Source organism: Akanthomyces muscarius, chromosome 5 (genome assembly GCF_028009165.1).
Source record: "Akanthomyces muscarius strain Ve6 chromosome 5, whole genome shotgun sequence".
Taxonomy (NCBI): domain Eukaryota; kingdom Fungi; phylum Ascomycota; class Sordariomycetes; order Hypocreales; family Cordycipitaceae; genus Akanthomyces; species Akanthomyces muscarius.
The window spans coordinates 3097558-3118709 of NC_079245.1; the positions used below are offsets into that span (position 1 = coordinate 3097558).

At 53.5% G+C, this 21152-nt stretch overlaps 4 protein-coding genes across 4 annotated transcripts; 2 read left to right on the forward strand and 2 right to left on the reverse strand.

Annotated features, from left to right (window-relative positions):
* Positions 1-318: 318 nt before the first annotated feature.
* LMH87_010364 (uncharacterized protein) lies at positions 319-4134 on the forward strand (the record flags this gene model as incomplete). Its single annotated transcript, XM_056197516.1, has 6 exons — positions 319-384; positions 442-472; positions 841-1079; positions 1139-2003; positions 2056-3536; positions 3592-4134. The coding sequence occupies 6 exons, from the start codon at positions 319-321 to the stop codon at positions 4132-4134; spliced, it is 3225 nt and encodes a 1074-aa protein (XP_056054556.1).
* Positions 4135-4461: 327 nt separating this feature from the next.
* LMH87_010365 (uncharacterized protein) lies at positions 4462-5868 on the reverse strand (the record flags this gene model as incomplete). The annotated part of the gene is made up of 1 exon (XM_056197517.1): positions 4462-5868. One exon carries the CDS (start codon positions 5866-5868, stop codon positions 4462-4464), a length of 1407 nt encoding a protein of 468 aa, XP_056054557.1.
* A 119-nt stretch (positions 5869-5987) lies between these two features.
* On the reverse strand, positions 5988-7727 carry LMH87_010366 (uncharacterized protein; the record flags this gene model as incomplete). Its single annotated transcript, XM_056197518.1, has 3 exons — positions 5988-6681; positions 6730-7198; positions 7253-7727. 3 exons carry the CDS (start codon positions 7725-7727, stop codon positions 5988-5990), a joined length of 1638 nt encoding a protein of 545 aa, XP_056054558.1.
* Positions 7728-17250: 9523 nt separating this feature from the next.
* Positions 17251-18164, forward strand: LMH87_010367 (uncharacterized protein; the record flags this gene model as incomplete). Its single annotated transcript, XM_056197519.1, has 2 exons — positions 17251-17368; positions 17431-18164. The coding sequence occupies 2 exons, from the start codon at positions 17251-17253 to the stop codon at positions 18162-18164; spliced, it is 852 nt and encodes a 283-aa protein (XP_056054559.1).
* Positions 18165-21152: the final 2988 nt, after the last annotated feature.

The window sequence follows — 21152 nt, forward strand, 5'->3', positions numbered from 1 at the left end:
GACGACAAAGGACTGGATCATGATGCTACTTGGCTTCCTAAGCGGGTTTAGCGTACGACACAAACCCGGAACGGCGCCGGCGACAAGGCCCGGCACACCAAATCTTGCCGCACCGTTCTAGCCGCTCCATCTGCGACTTGCAAGCTATCATTCTCTACATCTAACGATAACGGCTCGGTCGTCATATCATCGCGCGTAGAAAAGGCCTTCACGGCGGCTCACAGCTTACTTAGCCGAGTTATCACGCCAGCCATCGCCATCTTACACACTTGGCCCGTTTTCTTTGCGACTAGGGTTTCTTTTTTTTGTTTTATTTTCATGCCTCGCACATGCCACTTGGATATTCGAAACGCTCTTGCGCTCCGTGCGCCCCGGGGCTTTGTCGTGAGTGGAAACAGAGTTGTCGTCCCACAGCATGAAAGCACTAACTTACGGAAGCAGGTCGCCGGAGATGTAGATTTGCGAGGCGGGGGTAAACGCTGGAAATGGGCAAAGAAAGGTCCTCCGAGACCCACTGGACAGGTATTTCCTGATTAGGCTTCTAAACCTCATGCTTGGCATATCTTGTACACGGATCGAATAACCCCCCCGCGGCCCCCGGGCGCGCGCTCTTGTTACCCCTTGGCAGTTTCTAGAATTAATTAATTTTGCTTTATAAATCCTTCGTTTCCGTTTCCCAGTCTTTCTCACTCTGCATTCTCTTTTACCCTACTACCTTTGTACATGCACTGTGCCCTCTCCAAGTTCTATCCGCCGATGGAGCCGTCTTCTTACTTACAAGCCGCTACTCACCTGCAATAGCAATAATCATGTCTAGCAACAACAGCTTGACAGCCCCAGGCACACCGCCCACAGCGGCGCATGCCTCTGGGCAGTCGAATGTTCCCATGTCTCGCCCTGCGCACAGCATGGGCAGCGAGGAAACGCTCAAGGAGCTTCGCGCGGACCCGGCTTCTGGCTTGTCGTCCGACGAGGCTGCCCAACGGTTGGCCAGCGCAGGCCGCAACGAGCTGGAACAGAAGAAAGGTGTGCAACCAATCAAAATCTTCATCGAACAGATTTTCAATGCAATGACTTTGGTATGAAAGGATGAATAGCATGAAATTAGGCAGGCAGTATGGCTAACAAGCCCTGTTAGGTACTGCTTCTCGCTCTCGCCGCCAGTTTCGGCATCCGAGCCTGGATCGAAGGTGGTATCCTTGGCGGTATCATCCTTCTCAACATTTTCATCGGCTACTTTCAGACGCTGCAAGCCGAACGCACGATTGACTCTCTACGGACACTTGGCAATCCTACCTGCAATGTCTTCCGCGACGGTGCCACCATTAACATCCAGACCGCAGACATAGTTCCAGGTGACATTGTCGACCTCAACACCGGCGACTCTGTGCCCGCAGATATTCGACTTCTCGAAGCCATCAACCTCGAGGCTGATGAAGCTCTCCTGACTGGTGAATCAGCTCCCGTGTCCAAGATCCCCGCCATGGTCTTTGATGAGGACACTGGCCCTGGCGATCGCCTCAATGTCGTCTTCAGCTCCACAACAATCACCAAAGGCCGTGGCCGCGGCGTTGTCTTTGCTACCGGAATGTTCACGGAGATTGGTCTCATCGCGAGGGCTCTCCAGGGTGATGGAAAGGAGGCCGTTCAGGAAAACGGCGGTGCAGATTCCTTCTTCAAGAGGGCACGAAATTCTACGGTTGCCGCCCTCGGCGAGTTTTTCGGCTTGACAGTCGGCACCCCTCTTCAAAGAAAGCTCGCGCAGCTCTTTCTCGGGCTTCTGGCCTTTGCCATCCTTTGTGCCATTATTGTTCTTGGCGCCAACAAGTTCAGCACTCACACGGATGTCATTCTGTATGCCGTCACCACAGCCATCGGCACCATTCCGGTATCTCTTCTGCTGGTGCTCACTGTGACAATGGCTGCCGGAACGAAGAAAATGCTCCAACGCCATGTCATTGTCCGCAACCTGCAGAGTCTGGAGGCTCTTGGCGGAGTTACTAGTAAGTTTGCACTTTTTGCCATTTCCTGAGCGGTCACTCACATTTTGCGGAGATGTCTGCTCCGATAAGACCGGCACCATCACTCAGGGCCGCATGGTCGTCCGCAAGGCCTGGCTGCCAGCCTCGGGGACATACTCGGTCGAAACCACCAACGACGTCTACAACCCAACTGTGGGCGAGGTATCATTCACCACCACAGAACCTCGGCAAATGAGCGCAACAGAGGAGAAGCGTGCGTCCATGCCGGCCATCACCCCGACAGAGCATGTCACCGGGGCACCTGCTCTCCAGTGGTACCTCAACATTGCGTCGCTCGCAAACCTCGCCACTCTCGAGCAAGGCGGCGACGACGAGGAGAAGGAGTCTGGAGAGTGGAAGGCTCGCGGCGCACCCACCGAGATTGCGATCGAAGTCTTTGCCTCACGATTTGGATGGAACCGCATCGTGCTCTCTGAGGGGCCTTCGGCCAAATGGAGTCACATTGCCGAGTTTCCCTTTGACTCGGACGTCAAGAAAATGTCCGTCCTGTTTCGCGACATGGAATCGAAGCAGACGCATGTATTCACCAAGGGCGCTGTCGAGCGCGTGCTGGACAGCTGCACCAAGATTGCCCTTGACGAAGACATACAAGACCTGACCGAAGCAGCCAAAGACAACATCTTGGCCAACATGGAGGCGCTCGCCAGCCAAGGCCTGCGCGTCCTCGCCTTGGCCCACAAGATCAACGAAACCGTCATCGCCGAGTCTGACTTTGCCCACGGCGCCAGCCCGTCGCGCGACACTTTTGAGCACGGCCTCGTCTTCCGCGGCCTCGTCGGCATCTACGACCCGCCGCGGCCCGAGTCGGCGCCCAGCGTGCGCGCCTTCCACGCCGCCGGCATCGTCGTGCACATGCTGACGGGCGACCACCCGCAGACGGCGCGCGCCATTGCCCAAGACGTCGGGATCCTGCCGGCCGAGGACGCGCTGCGCATGCTCGCCGCCGACGTCGCCGCGTCGCTGATGACGACGGCGCAGCGCTTCGACGCGCTGTCCGACGAGCAGATCGACGCGCTGCCGCAGCTGCCGCTCGTGGTGGCGCGGTGCGCGCCCAGCACAAAGGTGCGCATGATTGAGGCGCTGCACCGCCGCGGCAGGTACGTCGCCATGACGGGCGACGGCGTCAACGACAGCCCGAGCCTGAAGCGCGCCGACATTGGCATCGCCATGGGCACCGGCTCGGACGTCGCCAAAGAGTCGTCGGACATTGTGCTGACCGACGACAACTTTGCCTCGATCCTCAACGCGATTGAGGAGGGGCGCCGCATCTTTGACAATATCCAGAAATTTATTCTTCACGTCCTGGCGGCGAATATTGGATTCGTCATCTCGCTGCTCACTGGCCTTTCGTTCAAGGACCAAGAAGGCGTCTCCGTGTTCCTGCTGTCGCCGGTTGAAATTCTGTGGATGCTGCTCGGAACTGGTGCATTCTCGGAAACTGGTCTGGGCTTTGAGAAAGCAGTGCCAGATATTTTGAACCGTCCTCCACATAATGTAAGTGTTCCATGAAGTCCCAAATGCACAAGTCTCTGACAACTGACTTCCTTAGCTCAAATATGGTGTCTTTACCCCCGAGTTCATCTTCGATATGGTAGTGTACGGTATTCTCATGGCAGGCTGCGTTCTGGGCTCCTTCACTGTCGTCATTTTCGGCTTCGACAACGGCAACCTCGGCGTCGACTGTAACAACCGCTACTCTCCCGCCTGCGACGAAGTTTTCCGTGCGCGTGCCACCGCCTACGCCACAATGACTTGGATATTCTTAATCTTCTCTTGGGAGCTCATCGACTTCCGCCGATCTCTGTTCTACATGCCAAACGGCATTGGTGCTTGGGCAGGACACCTCTGGAGCAACAAGTTCCTCTTCTTCTCGGTCACGGTTGTCTTTGCCATTGTTTTCCCGACAATCTACATTCCTGGACTGAATCATCTTGTATTTTTACACACGGGTATCACGTGGGAGTGGGCAGTTGTCTTCATCTCGGTTGGCGTGTGGATGGTAGGCACTGAGTCTTGGAAGTGGGCGAAGCGTGTCTACTTCCGCCGCACAGCGCCAAAGACGCAGACTTCCCCGGGTATTACTGACGTATAGGACTTCTGATAGACAAAAGAAAACTTTTTGAGCTGGTTTCGGTGATTTCTTTGAGCTAGAAATAGATACACAATCGAGAAAACTAATACCTATCTCCATTGAAAGCATAAGTGCACTATGTTTTGCCGAAAACCTCAAAATAAGGTAATAATACGCGACGTCGTGTATGATATATCATGGGTGACTCTTTGAGCTTTTCATGCGACCGCGGAGGACTGCTGGTCGGTCCCTGGCTGGCTTGTGAAGTGTGTGACATGGTTAAGCACTCAATCGAGCAAAGGCAAAGTGAAAATGTTAGTTTTTCAAACGACTCATCAATACAATTTATTACTCATTATCATTCAGCCATTGCATAACGTCCAGCCTTCGCGTACTCTTCGGCACCGACCGCAGAAGACACATGACATCCGCTACACTCTTCAGAGACTTCCATTCGATCAGCTTCTCAAATGAGCTTCCATACTCCCACTCAGCTTCGTCAAAGACGACTCGCAAATTTCTTCTTGCGAGGGACGCAGCCATCCAAAGCAATAGTAACTTGACGGTCGGTTCGCCATTGAACGCGCCGCAGCCCCAGAATCCTGTAACCACAGTTGAATCGGCTGTCAGAGGCCAGGACGTAAAGCCAGCAAAGGCCTTTTTCAGCTCTCTCTCCATGTTCTTTTCGGCCAGATCAGGTAGTAAGCCGGCATTCGTATCGCCATTTTGATCGTTGCCTGGCGAACCAGGATCGGCTAGATCAATCTCAAGCGCATCCATGAACAGCAGTCGACCGCCAGCTACCAATGGGTCATGTGTTTTCCAAGAAATATCCCGGCGTTGGCCTTTGAACTGGATTATAGGCTGCGCCGAGTTGATGGAGAGAGCTTGTTCGTCTTTCAACTGTGGCGTAAAAAGTACAGCCACACAGCTCTCTGGAGCAGCACCGACGTGAAGCTCTTCCTGTGTTGCAGACTGGCCGAAGCCAATGTCCTTGTTTGCAGAGATGACCACCGCCCCCGCGTTGCCCAAATGTTCAATATTGTGAAATTCGGTGCTGTGCAATGTCAGTTTTCTAATACCAATCTTAGAAAGCTGTGTAGTTTCCCAGCAGTGCGAGGATAGCGTAGTCGCTTGATCCGGGTTCGTGGCAGCTTCAGCTGACCAGAGGGAGTACTCAACCACCTTTACCTCGACTTCGCTTCGAGTTTGTGTCCCTCGCACGCGAAAGTAAGTGAAGAGCGAATGTAGATAGGCTGAAACAGCCAGAGGATGTCGTTGACTAGAGTCGTACCAGACACTGAAGTCGTAGAAATCAGGTCTTGGCGACTCAAATGAGCAAAGAAATTGGTGGGCCAGAAGTGATGCACACTGACTCTGCGAGAGACTCAGCGTTTGGCCAGGTGCTAGTTTCGGAATGGTTTCGCTCGTAAAAACTTTCGGCAAAGCGACTGCGAAGCGCAAGATAGAAGGCCAGATATCCGTGAAGAAAGACGACTCGTTCGCAATTGCTAGTCGCAACGAACCGTAGTCGCCAGCCGCGGCAGTAGATCCTCGAAGGGTGACGGAGATGGTTTCGAGCAAGTCCAACAGGCTGGGCCATGCTGTGATGTTTTGTCTCAAGAGCTCCTTCAGCAAGAGCCAGAACGGAACCGACCCATCGCTGTCCTCACAGCTGTCCTCAAGAACGCTGAAACGGTCGATGACACGACATGATAAGGCACATGGGAGCACACATTCGAAGTGCTGTCTCATTATTGCGTGAGTTCCAACATGTTGCGAAGTTTGAAATGTTCCTCAAGCCACAATGCTCGCTCAAGCTGAATATGCTGTGGGGTGCATGTGACTCACTAAGATCAGCGAGCTTAAACACCTCAAACAAGCAGGAAGTTCATATCTGGATCTTTAAGGGTTTGGATCCAGCCGCGGGATTTCTTCTCCTTGTCTAAACCCCAGATGACTGGCAAAGTCTCCATTGCTGTGTAGAGAAAGCCCCATGGGCAGTTCACAACGAGGCGCTGCAGTCTATCCATGACCCACTTTTGCTGTTCCTCATCTGCCGCCTCGGCTCCAACAATAAATGTCGGCCACGTTGTGGCTTTGAAGTTAGGATCATCATCTGGGATGCTTGCGAGATGCTCGTATATATCTCGACTCAAGGCCTGGCCAAATTCGGGTCCAACGGCGGCGCCGACCGCTGGTACAGCCTGCAAAATATATAGGCAGGCTGCCAGACGGTGTGCAGAGCCGGCATGGATGCGGCTTTCGATCGGGATGCCGTGAAGGTATGATACTGTCCTGGCATCGTTTGCCCATGCAACGATATCAAAGCTATGTGCCTGTTGCAATAATGCTAGCCCAACTGCTTCGATCTCGGCAGGTGATGTCGCATCACCCTGCATGTTTGAGAGTTGAGAAGCTCCATGAAGGATTTGCATAATGATAGGTGGGCAGCACAGGTAGCTATTGGCAGCGGCGCGCTCGAGAATTGAGGGAATTTGCGACGCTTCGAAGTACGACTTCGTTTGAAACTTGATGGGCATAAAGGCGGAGCCCAGGATGAAGTAGCTATAATATGTCAGTGACGGACCTCATGGAGAAGCGGAGTGAACTGACATGAAGCAATCGGAGAGCATGTAATTTCGCAAAGAGTTGTCTGACGACGCTGTTGGCTCGAGCAGGGACATGATTCTACCTGCGCCTTCGAGGTGGGCCCTCCAGCCATGCTTTCCAGACTCAATGAGCTCGACATTGACAAAGAAAAGAGCGGCAGCTAGAGCCACATCGCCGCCTATTACATCAATATCCTGAACCGCAGCGTGCATGAGGCGTAACGCCTTGTTTTTTGCAACTAGTGCGTCTTGCAGGGCTTTTCGGGAAGCATTCTCTCGATTGAAAGCAATCATGCGATCCTCTTGTATTGAAGGTAAGGGAGCTCTGACGAGGTTGGACATGTGGGCGGCAGAAGCTGCGACGATGATGTACTGCAGCAGAGGATGGGCTTTTGTGAGAGGCAGAAGGGTGCGGAAGGGGTTCTCTGAAGGTACGTCGTGTGAGACCAAGTCTTTACACAGACGGTTTGTGACTATTGGTTTCGTGAGCAGATAGATTTTGAAACATGAAATAGACCGTCACATACAGTATGATAAGTAGTAGCGATGAGAGTCACCAAGGTCCTGGTATATAGGATCAACAAGGATATATGGCGTTTTCAGTTCTTTCTCGACTGAAGTCGCTCGCGAGCTGACAAGCTGCATGCTTTCCGGGGTGGCGGCGCGGCTAGCAAGTGGCGGTGTTGGTGGACAGTTTCCTGACTCTGGAGATGAAGATGCGGACATAGAGCCGGTATCACTTGGTGAGTGGCCAGACGAGGCAAACAATTCCGAAGTCGCGGCAACGGCGCCACCTTCGACAGTGACGGGTGCACTCGATGTGCGGCCGGCGAGCTTGCCTCTACTTGCCACGGCACCGGTCCATCGAAAAAGTTTACCGTATCCCAGGCATTCTTTGCCGGCATTCGTGCACTTGTTGCAGTGTGGATACGAGCGGTCGCATCGTAGCCGCTGCCGCCTGCAGTTGTGGCAGGGCTTTGCGGGAGTCTCAGCCTGGCTCATGGGGGGCAGCCGTGTTGACGTCTGCGGCGCGCTGACGAGGTTACGGCAGTAGTTATGCTAATAGACCCATTCGAGGACGCAGCTAGGCGGGAGATGTGTCACAGATTTGAGCGCCTCGATCCATGGCACGGTACAGATAATCCTCGGCGATATCTCCTCACAGTCAGTACATGATGTGCGATTATGTTTGGGTGAACTCGCCACAGATGAGCCGCCCGTCGTGAGTACGCTAGTCCTAAACAGGCAGCCAAGACGCAACTTTCGCTTGCACACAAAAAGGTACGTATCTTTCACGAGCCACATTACCACCGCCACTTTATCAGCCACACTAAGAGTGCGGCAGAAGGCCCAGCTGTCTGTGGAGGGAACAAACGTTTCGATGCTTGCAAGTATTTCCACCCCAGCTTCACCTTGTTCACCGCATATCAGCACAAAGATGTCATACCCATATCTCAAATAGACAGTATCGGCACTTTTCAATCCAGCGTTTCAGATCTTCCGGGCCGTCACACTGCGGCTTTAGTCGCCTACCGGGTAGCGTCGCAGACCGCCAGATGTTGCACAGTGCAGACACAGCGCAGTGGCACACTGTCGTTCCGCACGCGACGAGTCTCCCGAAGCTTGTTTCATCTTGCCATGCATTATTTCCAGTGAAACTAGCCATATATCGCGATTCTTGACGCTTCCCCGTCCAGCCTACGTCGCCTGAACAGCCCAGCCGCGCAGCTCGAGTCTCTTGTTCTGGCGCATCTTGAAACACACGGCAGACGGTGGCAACACAGGACTCGAAGTTTCGCCCCGTACACAAATACTGATTCCCCGGAAGTCTCGGAGATTTCATGGTATTACACACGCCAAGATGAGATAAATCGTCCAGTTTCACATCGTCCTGAGCTTGGCGCTCAGTCTTGCTTTCCATCAATGCACTGTTACGTTCATCCGGAAGCAGGGACAAGGCGTCGACATCAAATTACGTATTGCCACCAGGTCCTTTGCTGGAAAATGCTGGGTTGCCTTGGACGACGAAAATCCGCCTGCGAGCGCCGCCTATAGAGACCATACGATATGATGTGATTGCCATATTATAAGCTGGCGACGGATGTATTGAACCAGGATGTGCAAAGTCAAAAAGGCTACACCCCTCCCCCTCGCGCATAATTGCACCCATAAGACTGCCCCCAATGGGCTCAATACGCTGTTGAGCGCATCTTATTTGCTACTTTGTAGCCAATAGTTCCGCAAAAGCCTTGTCGCCTGCCTGGACAGGAAGAGCTACGAAGTCAAGGCTCCGGCCCAGGCTTTGAATACGAAGGGCCATTGCAAATGGGGCGCAACTGACTGGCAAACTGTTTTTCTTTTTTTCCCTCGACGCCAACGCTTTGGTCGCCACGAGCGCGTCGTGGCTGGAGGCGGCATTTGAGCATTCAACACTGGACGAGGGGCTCCCCCGCCCGTAGCTGCCGCAGGCGATATCCCATATCGGACGAGTCTTGTCCTACCTGAACAGATCAGCGGAGACGAATTGTACACTTTGACACCACCTTCATTTATTCTCGACCCCTCTGGAAGCTAGGCTGGGGGGCTGGGCCATACCGTTCGGTGTTGCGACCCCTCCGCCTTTGTGATATGACTGTCGACTCATCCTGGAGGGGGGCACGATGTATCCCGGCAGCGGATGAAAGAGACCCTCTCATTTAATTCCAAGATGGTGTGCAGGCGTGCGAGTACCATGTACCGATACTGCATCCTGGCCCTCTGCAGGACTTTTGGCCACGGTGGCGTCGCGTGGAATACCAGGAGCATGACTGCCTTGCCTGTCTGGCGCGGTGCATGATTCCGTCGCGAATGCGCTGCTACGCAAAGCGACGATCTTTGGCCTGACTATCGAAGGCCAGCATCGACGATTTGATACCCTATTCGCCTATGCGCACGTCGCCGTCGGAGAGCATGGGAATAGGAGGAGGCTGGCTGTGCGCGTTCATGGTTGGCCCGGGGCAACAGTTCATGTGCCACAAGCCGGGGGTGGACGTAACGTCACAAAGCACCTCCTATTGTAGGCTGGCATTTTTATAACACCCAGACAATGAACTCCTTGCGCTTCATGCTACTTTTGTATTCCGACGTGAATATGACTCGACGATGGGTACGCTACGCAGCAGACGAAACAACAAAGGCATTCTGAGTTTTCAGTCATGGCCCGAGAAAAAGAAAGAAGAATGTCGAGCAAGACTCTCTTTCGCCGATTATGCCCTGTCATAGATTTCGAAGTAACTTGGGTCTTCGGTACCTCGCCGAATGGCTTGGTACCGGGCTGACTGGGAGAGAAATTGGCTCTAGCCGTCCACGACGCCGAGGAAAAGCGCACTGAAAGGCTCCAAAGATGTCCAATTATACAGACGCTTTGTTTGGAAAAATACTTTCAAGCTATTGGTAAGAGCTTGGAGGCTACTGCCAAGACAGACTTGGCTTCGTCTACTCTCGTTTGTTGGATCATCATCAAATTTGCCCAGCAGTGGGTAGACTGTCCCGCTCCAAAGGCCCAGATCAAGACGATAAGAGGACACAGGAACATTTAACATCACTACACGAGAATTGGTAATGCTGGATGTTCCCACTCCGGGCATGGAAGCAGTTACGCGTGATATGGCCCCAATACCAGGAAGCCTGAAGTACCCAGTAACAGTAGTTTTATTTATTGAGTGCCAAGACAAGGGCGCGTCCTCTTTCCCGTATGTCTCCAATAGGGGTAGGGTGTGTGTTACTGTTTGAGCTCACAGTGATTGTCGCAAGCAATTTATTCCACGAGCCTGGCTGCACGATCGCCCTGGCTTGATTGCTAAAAGGGCTGCTTAATGAGACATGGCCCAGGCCCCCCCTCCTTTGGCCCTGGCAGAAGTGGCAATTTATGGCAAAATCGGGCTTGCAGCTCATGATCTGAGGCGACCAAGGTTGAGTTCTTGCCGGTCGATGCAATGGATGCAGGAGTCCTGGTGGATGTGCATGGCTTCACCTGAAAATGCGGATGCGCAGCGCGCAGATAAATTGCAGATGATTTGTCCCCGGATACTAATTGCAGGAGTATTATTTCTTGACTAGTTTTCAGGTGAATTTATTACAGTTGATGAAAGGAGGAGTCCAGTTACTGGGATGAACTGGAAGCTCCTGCCGACAGGCGCCGCCGTGGTGTGCATGAATGGTCCCCGCGCGTTGGGTTTTACAGCTGCCTTGGCAATCCTGGAGACTGCTTTGAACTGACAAATTACAACTCAGCCAGGAACTACAGTTGTTCTAGAGTTGCGCTGATGTGTCGAATGGACAGCCTTGGGCTTGAGACAATACGATCACACGAGCAGAACGGAAGGCTAGTGTTCTTTGGCCACTTTGGCGTGAATCTCAACAGAAACCTGTCTTGCCAGCGGGAGACGCCAGGAGGTGAAACGCTGCTCACCGGAAGACCGAGTCTGGCTGGGGACTTGGGGCTGGAGGTCTTGAACCAGGTTCATATAACCGGCTTCTTCAGCACACGTGGAGCATGGCATATAGTGACGGGAAGCTATAACCCTTTGAGCGGAGCCAACCACGGAACGAATGGAAGAGACAAATACGTGTCCATAGTAAAAATCTCAGAGAGCAACCAGTGGAGTCCCTATGAGAAGCTGAGTGAATGCTAGACGTGTTCGATTGGACGATCGGGGAGGACTTGTGCATTATGCCAAGAGGGTATTTCTTGCCCGGTAACATGATTGAGCAAGAGGACATGAGTCGCGAGGGAGCCTATGTGTCTTGTTTCATGTTACGGAAAGGATGTTCAAGCGTGTAAAGCGGTGACATCTAGACGACACAAGTCTTGAACGTCGGCCAAGTACAAGGCATTGCTTGACTACGAAAGAGGGCTCGATCTGCGCACAGTTGTTACGGTATGGGGTCGGGGTCGGGGATTTTTCTCTTTCGGCCAAGCAAATATCCCGAATAAGGGAGTCAAAGCCTGGAGAAACGCTACCTTGCACGAGGGCCGGCCATTGCGTGATGGACGTGGTGTTACTGTGCTGTATTTTTTTTTTTTTAATATCGGGCTGCTATAGGCACGCCTCCTGGTTAGTGTACCCAGACCAGCAGGCAGCACAAGCGCAGCGCCATACAAATAAGAATTTCAAGATCAATTGTAATTAAATTAAAACAAGAGAATGGCAAAATCCTTAAAAATAGAAGGACGCGCAAGAATAGCAGCAGGAACAAGGATCATTGTCTCAGCCCGACGCGCGCCGCCTGCGAACAGCCGTTGGACCTGCCAAAGGGTCCCTGGCCCGGGGCTCCCACACCTGGAAAGCCGCTAAAAGGACAGCCTAGCAGGCCTGCTTTAGCGCCTCACCGCTGAGCCTGAGGGGGGCTACAGGGGAGTTTGGTGCTCACCGGGGGGTGTGAGCCGGCGGCTTACAGGCTGGAAGCCACTGTATCTTAGCGGCCGGTGTACTGAAGGTTCCCTGTAGATACAGGGCGCTAGCGCTAGGTAGGTACCTATTGCTCCCTACATAGGCACCTACCTAGCGCTGGGTGATGCAAATGCTGCAGGCGAACCCCCCACTCACCGCGTGGGCCAGACAGGCCAGGCCAGGGTTCGACTTATATACAGGGCTTTGAGGCTCGTTTGGCTGCTACCCTGGCCCTGCCCCAATGCAATAACCGGCGGAAGAATTGGCCGCCTTTGGTGTGCTTCGCTGCAGCACCCAAAGCAGTGCTAGTTGATCGACCAGTGCCACTGCGGATCGCTGGGGGAAGAAGGATGCACGCTGGTGCTGGGTCCCCGTCCTGTTGCTGCCGCTGGTGGTGGTGCACGGCCGCGGCATGGTTACACTTGAACACTTGGCCACGTCCTTTTTGTTTCCTCCCTCTTCCAGTCGGGGAGAACCTGACGTGTCTCGAAACATGCGAATGCCGGCTTTGTGCCAGCCCTACACACGCACAAGTCCACCAGAAAAAAAAGGGACCGTGCCAGTGCCAGGGATGCGCTCTACCGAGACAGCACAGAGCGAATCGTGTTACCCTTATGTAGGCTGCCTGCACGTTGAGTAGCATTGTCCGTACTGATGTAAGACCTGTGATAGTTGCATTCGGACAAGTGCCGAGTACGCGTCTCAAAAGAGATGCACAATGCAGCAGCAGCATGCGGGCAGTGCCAGGCTGCAGGCCTCCTACTGTCCTGTATAATGGGCTAATAAGCTGCCAAAGACATGAAATCGCCAAAGCCACGTGCTACAATCCATTCTCTATCCAGAAGGCGACCGTTGCATATACAAGGATGCTGAAGTTGGCTGCCAACAACTTGTAATCAACGACACAGAGCTACACAATTGACACCCACGCGTCGCCACCAAGGAGATATCCTGCAGCAATCAATCTCCTTTCCCGGTGCTGCAGAGATTTTTGCCAGCATCTCTCCATTCAAATCCACAGAATCGAAATTCAGCATCAGTAAACATTTACGAGTCACGCACGATCCCGGTTCTTAACACGGTATTATCAGACTCCGTCGTACCAGCACACCGGCCCTTTCCCCCCATCGCAATCAAATACAAAGGAAGATGATGGCAACGTTTCCACTTTCTTCTGGAACGGAGTTCTGTAAAGGAAATCCGATGCACTTTCGGAACCTTCCAGGGCTTGTCCTTGTTCTTAATAGACAAGGCCTCTTCTTACCAGTGACACACCCTTTCCCCGCCGCCGCCGCCGCCGCCGCCCCTGGCTTGTGCGAACTCCTTTTGGCATTCCGCCGCCAGAGGAACTTTTTTCCCTCTGCTTTTTAATGTGAACAAAATCTCCTCCTCCGCTCCACGCCTTGTCTAGACATGGGTCCCTGCCAGTAGCTGTCACAGCTAACATGGTTTCCAATGTGCCATCGCATTGACGCTTCACAGTTATGACGAGGCCCTTTGTGCTTTTTTTTTTCGTTTCAAAAGTGACCCCCAACATGTAATAGGAACTTTGTGGCCGTAATCTTGCAGGGCATTGCGAACAGGGTAGATCCAAGACGTGGAGAGCGGCAGGATTGTTACTAGGTGGCTACTACTTTGCCGATGTTGACGGCGGTTTCGCACAGCTCTTCTGGCCAGGCATTCCCTGTTACGCATCTGCATCTTTGCCCCAGAAACTACTTCGGACCAGTTAGAGTTTATTCTAGTTTACTGGTAGCAAACGCGGATAAGAGATGGCCGACTGAACGAGAAGGCTAGCACGCTGCCGTCATCAGCCGTTAATGAATCTGAGGCTCAACCAACTCAAGCTAGTTCGGGTTCCCACGGCGCTGTCTGCCGCTCACAACTAGCGGGATCAGTTCCGCTCTATTTCTTCGGCCGACCGAGTAGGCTAACCAAAAGTCCTTTCACTAACTAACAAACGGGGAAGGAGCGACCAATTAGCTCGCCCCCAAAGCCGACCTCTGGAGACGAAAAAGTCGTTTTCGAGGCGCAGATCTACGCCGAGCTAACAAAATCAATAATTCAGCGTCGAGCAAAGTGAAGTGGAGAAGGCAAAACCACAGCGCGACAGTTGAGACTGTCGTCAGGAGCGGTGCCGCCGCCCCGTGCGTCACCAACACGGAGGATGCTACCAGCTCGAGTCATTGTCATCCAGGAACCTAATCTACAATCGTAATGCTTCCATCACGAGACTCTCGTGGACACGTGAAAGAAAAAAATTGACCACAAAATACCTGCTCATACGCATAGAGGTTTCTAGAGAGATCCGACGCATACCATACCGGCTGCAAGCTGCCCGATGGGCTGGACCGAGAGCCACTTGAAACGTGTTGCATCTTCCCGCAAATGCCACTACCAGCCACTCTTGTGTAAAAGAAAAAAGGCTAAGCGATGCCTTGGTGAAAAGCCGTAGCAACGTGGGTAACCCGGTGGGCGGACCAATTTTGGTAGTGACATTTGGTCGTCCCCTTCCTACCAGCATCTGCGAGGTGCGTCGCTACATCGCTCCCACCAACAATGCAATGCAGACACCTTTAAAAAAAGATGGAGACCATGTCGAAGGGATTGGCGGGGACGATCATCCCGGGTGTTACTGATTGATGAGGGCTGATGATCCCAATGGCGAAAGCCTGAGCCCGGCACAATGCGGCATTGCGAGATGACGTTGGGGCTGTACTCCAGAGCGCATTGCAACAAAGTTACCTCGGAAGCAAGAAGAAGGTGCAACGCCCAAGATGCAACGTCGCGCCAACGGCCCGTCCAAAAAAATCCACGAGCCAGTCAGGGTCACCATTCCAGAGCTGTACGGAACCACCAGGTCCAGTAAGGCAAAACTTGGCATTGCTAGCCATCCCTGTTCCGCCAGCCTTTTTGAGCCAAGCCTCTCCCCACCACGATGTGTGCTACCAAAATAAATTGAGGCTGCTTGAGGGGGCCAGCTGAGAACCATCGGGGTGAGAAGCCCCAGCTGTTCTCGCCAGTTCGCTCTACCGCGGCGTACTAAGCGACTGCTTGCGGCGAAGTGTTTGGCGAGAGGGCTTGTGAGCCGAAAACCTGTCCAGAGCAGCCTTGGAACCTCTCCAAGGGCGACCAAAAGAGTCGCATCGTTGCCCTTCGGAACTGTGTTTCCGCTGGGCTGGTTGCTGGGAGCCTCGCGCGGACGGTGCATAGCAAAAGGGGGCCGCTACCATCTGCGGAGGTTTCCTGCAAGAAGAAAGGGCTAGTGGCTCGGAGCATTACCTTGCATGGATCTGCTACCTTAATGCTTTCCACAGCAGTTGATCTCCTTATGACAATTATACTCCGACTCGAAGATCGTCTCAAGTTCTGTTACCAGGGGCCACCAGGTCCCGCATCAAAGCTTTTTTTTTCGGGTGCGTGCCTCGGTCTGTCACGGTGGGCAAAAGCGGCTTGCCGAAAAAATAAAGAACAAAGAAAACTGCTGGCTCGCTGCATGAGCAAACTGTCCAAGACGAGACGGTAATGGCCGCCAATTTGACCGCTTCCGGTGTCGGATCCGTTACAGTCTACTACTTCCGGGTCGAGTCTTTCTTCGAACGAACCGTTCCGACGTGTGTCAAAAAAGAGAAGGTCACTGCGGGATCGCTCTGCGAGTAATGTTCTAGCCTGGTTCTGGAGGCCAAGGGGCAGAGTAGCTTCGCCGTTGTTAGCGCCCATGTCACCGTGCTAAACTGAATCGTCGTGGGTTGTAGGCCGACGTTGAACTGTGTCTCGCAAGTGACAGCAACCGTCGCCCGCCCAAGACTTATAATAAGCAAAATGAACAGCCTAGCTGGCTTTTGCTGGAGCCCGCTACAAGAGTGGTCCAAATACTTGACGTATTTGGGCAGGGCTCCGGCCGCTGTCAAAGAAGAGAGCCCACAGAGGGCAAGGACAGGCCCTGTTGCCAGACTCAAGAGCCGTCGAGACGCAATCGCCCCATTCCGTAACGGATTAGCCCACAAACAGGCCCTTGCCATGCAAAAGCTTCTTGGTCCACCCAACGATCCGCGATAGCTTGTGGTCGTTGTGGTGGTCATCCACTCACACCCACCACCGGTCGTCTCAATCCGCGGCGGGTTGCTTGGCCGGGGACCAGCCCATGTCACGCCCCTCGTCAGGCAAAGCAACCAAAATCTGCCTCTTCCTCTTCTCTGCTGCCACCCCCCCAGCCGATCCACTGCAGGCCGTTGCGGGCGAAGTCCCCTGGTTGTGTGTGCCGGGCCCTGCCAACCGGGCCACACAGCGGTTCGTTACCGCCACCCCTCCCCTTCCGAGTTGCTGAGCAAGCCAGAGAGCAAGCAACCAAAAAACACGCTGCACCAAGGTCGACTCACCATGCCAAGTGCTCGATCAATGGAGACGCCACTGGGGCTTTTTTGGAATAGAGGCGTTTACCCATATAAACGCCAGTATGGGTATTGCCACAGAAAACGGCCAGACGCCCCTCTAGTCCCCTCCCTCATTTCTTCGTCACAAGACGGTTTGGGCTTCCTGCTCGCACCTTTCCATCAACCAAGCAGTCCCTCGACAGAGTCGAATACACAAGGATCGGAAGCCATCCAAGCACCGCCGTCATTTGCTCTGCGTCCACTCGCCAGGACTCACAGATCATTCAGTGGATTAACCCGATCTGATATACGACAGCTCCCCACCTACTCGTCTGCTCTGCTAGCCAAGGCTTGTTGTACTTGCAGTACGCCCCCGTCATATTTATACCACCCTTACCCCCCCTCTCTCCAGAGGAACAACATAAGTAGTCTAGCTTCAGCCCGGCCACTTCATTTCACACCACCCGAGACAGTACTCACGATATTCATACTGTCATCCATCACCTCACCATACACCTTCGACTACGCGCTCTAATCTACGAAAGACACCTTCATTCTCCTCCTCTTCTAGGTGCCTCCATCGAGTACTAGGGAAAAGAGGAATTTGAGCACCAGTTTCGGCCAAACACAAGTGCAACGACGTGGCAGACCATGGCAGTGTCCCTCGCCTACCCACCGACAACAAGCAGCCAATTGTATAACCGACCCCCTTCGCCCCCAATGGACGACTCTCGCTGTTCTCTTCCTTCCATCTCAAACTTGCTGGGCCTCGCGGACGCTGGCTCGCCCACGACAGACCCGTCACCAACATCATACAGAGGCTCTCCTCAATCAGAAGGTACGGAACTCAGTGCTACTAGAATCTAATGACCAAGAGCCCCAATCTAACCAAGACTCCAGCATCACTGTCGTACTCACATGGACGCAGCAGACGAGAATCCGGCGGTCTTGGTAGCCGTCCGGGCTCCAGACACTCTGGAGCGTTCCAGCATCGCCGCGGCCTCCCGCCCACGCCGCCGCTGAGCACAGACAACGCCTATGACAACTATAACTCGCCATCGAGCCAAACAAGAGGGCACTTTCCTTTTGACTCGAGCTTGTCTAACCGCTTCTACGAGACGACACCACCTCTTGAGCCGGAAACACGGCAGCAACTGCAAGGCCCATCTCGCGCCCCGCGTCTGTCGATTCCCGTGCCACCACAACGGTTCGGCCACTCACAAACAGTGCCGCAGCAGGCAGCGGCAGCTTATTACAGCGGTGGTCCTGTGCACGGCATGGTGCTGGCCCCGGGACAGCCTGTTGCCCATTACGGGCACCAGCCGCTGCCGCATGCTTTCCCGCCTCAGCAAATGTCCGACAGCCAGCAGCTGTGGCAGCACCACCACTATCTGCACCCGTCCCAGAGCAGCGTCTACCCGCAGAGCCAGGACAAGTACCTCTGCCCGACTTGCAACAAGGCCTTTAGTCGACCCAGCAGCCTGCGCATCCACAGCCACTCGCACACAGGCGAGAAGCCGTACAAGTGCGCGCATCCGGGATGCGGCAAGGCCTTTAGCGTACGCAGCAACATGAAGCGTCATGAACGTGGCTGCCACTCTGCTGGCGCCATGGGAGGTCGGCCGATGGTCTAGGGCTGCGACGACGGGCAGACAGTCGGTGTCACACGGCAGGGCAAAAGACCTGCATCATGACACGGCGGCTGCAGACAAATCATGGGTCCGAACGCTCAAGCTGACGACGGCATCTTCTGTGCATGGTCGGGCCCCAGCGAAAGGGGGGTTTCTGCACAGACACTACTCATTCGTATTTTTTATTCTTTGCCCTTTTTTTTCTCTTGGTTGGCGAGGCGTTTAGGGGGAGGTATACGGGTTTTCAATGGAAATGGTTCTTGACATTTTTTTTCGGGCAAAACGGCTGATTCGAGCCGAGGCTATTGGTTGGGGACAACTTATCTGTTTTAACTATTTGTTGATTTGGGGGCCGGTGGAAATGTACAAAAATGGTTAGGGGAGCAAATCTTGGAAAGGCAAAAAGTAGAGAGAGGCACAAAAAAATTCAAGTGTCTACATAGAATACAACATCGCCAGATTGTACTCTGAGAAGCTCTGAAGGCATCGCGAATACATACCGCTACCCAAGCAAATGGTACAAGTCGCCACAGTGGTGTGCAATCGGCAGATGACCAACACTAAATGCCTTTTTTTTTTCTCTTACCAGGGACACGGACACCGCAAGATTGGCCCGAAAAGGCGGTCTCTGATTTCTTCCTTGGCCTTTCCGGAATCAATGACTAGCGGGGGGCCAGCCTTCTTCAGAAGTACAAGGACAAAGACACATTCCGCCAAGGCGACAGCGTATCGGAATTTGACTGGGCCTTGAGAGTCAGGTTCGCCCAACAGTGGAGATACCGAGGGCGCTCCGAGTTGGTTAACATTGTGAGAGGTTTCTTGTGCGAGTGAGCTAAGGGCATGTCGCCGCGAGGTGTATCTTGAGAAAGACATGCCATGTCATGGACAAGCTTTTCTTTTGCGTTTTTGGACTCGGCTCCTTTGCCAAGATCCATCCCCCAAAAGTGGACACGCGATCGTATGAGGATTGTACATAGCCAGACAACAGGGTAGCAGTGCAAAGGCATGCAATAATGCAATGGTCATTGTGATGTACTTTCGACAATGTGCAAGCCCCCCCCCCCCCTTTACATTGGCAACTCACACTGGTCGATGATGGACTGACACATGCCCACAGCGCCCGCCTGGCGGCGCTGGTGCATAGCGCAGGCGAAATGGTGGCTGGCTGTCAAAAGACGGCAGATGATCACTGCGGGCTCCTCTTTTTTGTCTCCTCCAGACGTCGAGTTTTATTTTTAACAAGTCAATGTTGCGAGAATGACGGGGAGAGAGGGGCGGCGCGGTCCCTGGAATGGAAACAGGTGTGGCTTACAGCAAACCACTTCTTTCTTTCGATGGGCGTGTCCTTACTGGTATTCGCTCCGCCGCCGCAGTTAATGATCGGCGGAGGCGTCGGCCGGCGGGAGAGGGCGGTGATTTACAGTGCAGAAGAGAGACAATCACATGAATTTAGTGGACTTTTTCTTTTTTGCAATCTATCGTTTGGTCTTTGGCCTCGCTGTCCTCTTTTCCCACTAAACAGTTGGGGGTCGCCAACGTCGCCGACGATCATTGTTTCTAATTCTGATTTGCTGGCGGTCGATCACCGCAACAAACCCTGCTTCCGCTGTTTCGGCGTTGGCTGGTGGTGAGAAGAGCACTTGCAAAAGGAAAAACGCCCGGCACTAAAGATGAGCCTCGCTACCCCAATGAAGCCACAGTACTTAGCTTGACGCTTGCGAGCTGTCAAAGAGAGAAGACGATGCCGTTTTCCACGTGTGCCCGGATGTTTCGGAAGTCCGCTTGAGAATCCATTTCGAAGGATGCTTCTGACGAGCCCCGATTAAAAATAAAATAAAATAAAAACCCTTCTCCGCTGTGGCTAAACTGGATTCCATGGCGCTGATTATTTTAGCTTCAGCATTTCATCCGGTCTTTTCCCGTCGGACCAGATTTGCTCTCGTGATAGACCGTGAATTTCTACTCCTTTCCTACCTGAATCTACCTGAATTTGTGCCGCCCGAATAGCAATCTCGAGTTTGGAGGCTCCGCTGGGCTGCAACACCAAATAGGTGGGTGGACCGGGGGGACGACCGGCCGGCGCCGGTCGCGGTGGTTAAATCCCGGAGGGCGCAAAATTCGGAACCGGCAAACAGAAAGTGCACCAAGAGATGGCGTCGCTAAAAGGATGATTCTTTCCCCGTTGCCACTATTGATTAACACAGGGGCGTGTCTGAAGCGAGTAGCGACATGTCACCCTCTAGCAATAGCTTCATCATTTGAGAATTTTCATGTCCCTGTTTCTGGAAGAAACTCGAGGCGGTGCAAAGATCAATAGCCGATTGCGCCGGCAAAGCCCAAGTTTTCACGCGTCGCAGACAGATTGAGCATCACTGCAGCAAGCACAGGCCTCCAAGCATCTGTCATTTATTACTGCGGTGCTTCATCTCTTTCTGATTATGACAGAGAATCGTGGGGCAGCTGTTGCGGCTCGCGTATTCAGATGCATATGCCGTTGAATAGAAGCCCACTCCGCTCCTCCGAGACAAGCAATGCAGACCCCCTCGGTTAACAAATGGTGGCTTTTGTAAGAAGGGATATGGGCTTGCGGAGATGCAGGGTCGCGCAATGCAGAGCCAACTCCATTACATGGCTGTCCCAACTCAACCCCCGCGCTGTCTAGCAGTGCCCGAAGTGTGCAAACCTAAGTCGGCGCGGCAAAACTCAAAGGGTTGTATGGCGTTCCAAGTCCTGCGGGCCTGGCCTGATTCTCCCGTCACTGCACCTCGATTAAGCATTTGTACTGGGCCGCGCATGAACTCTAGATTAATCGCAGCCCGCCGATGCACGACGGCTGATGATTACCGGGCAGTGCAAAAGCTGTGACTCTGGGCCTCGCTGGTCCTTTGCCGCCTTCCACGGGCGGTTACGCTGGGCTTAGTTTGCTATTAGTGTCTCCAGGGCGCGGTCAGCTTCTACAAGGACGGCAGAGCGTAATTTCATTAAGCTACC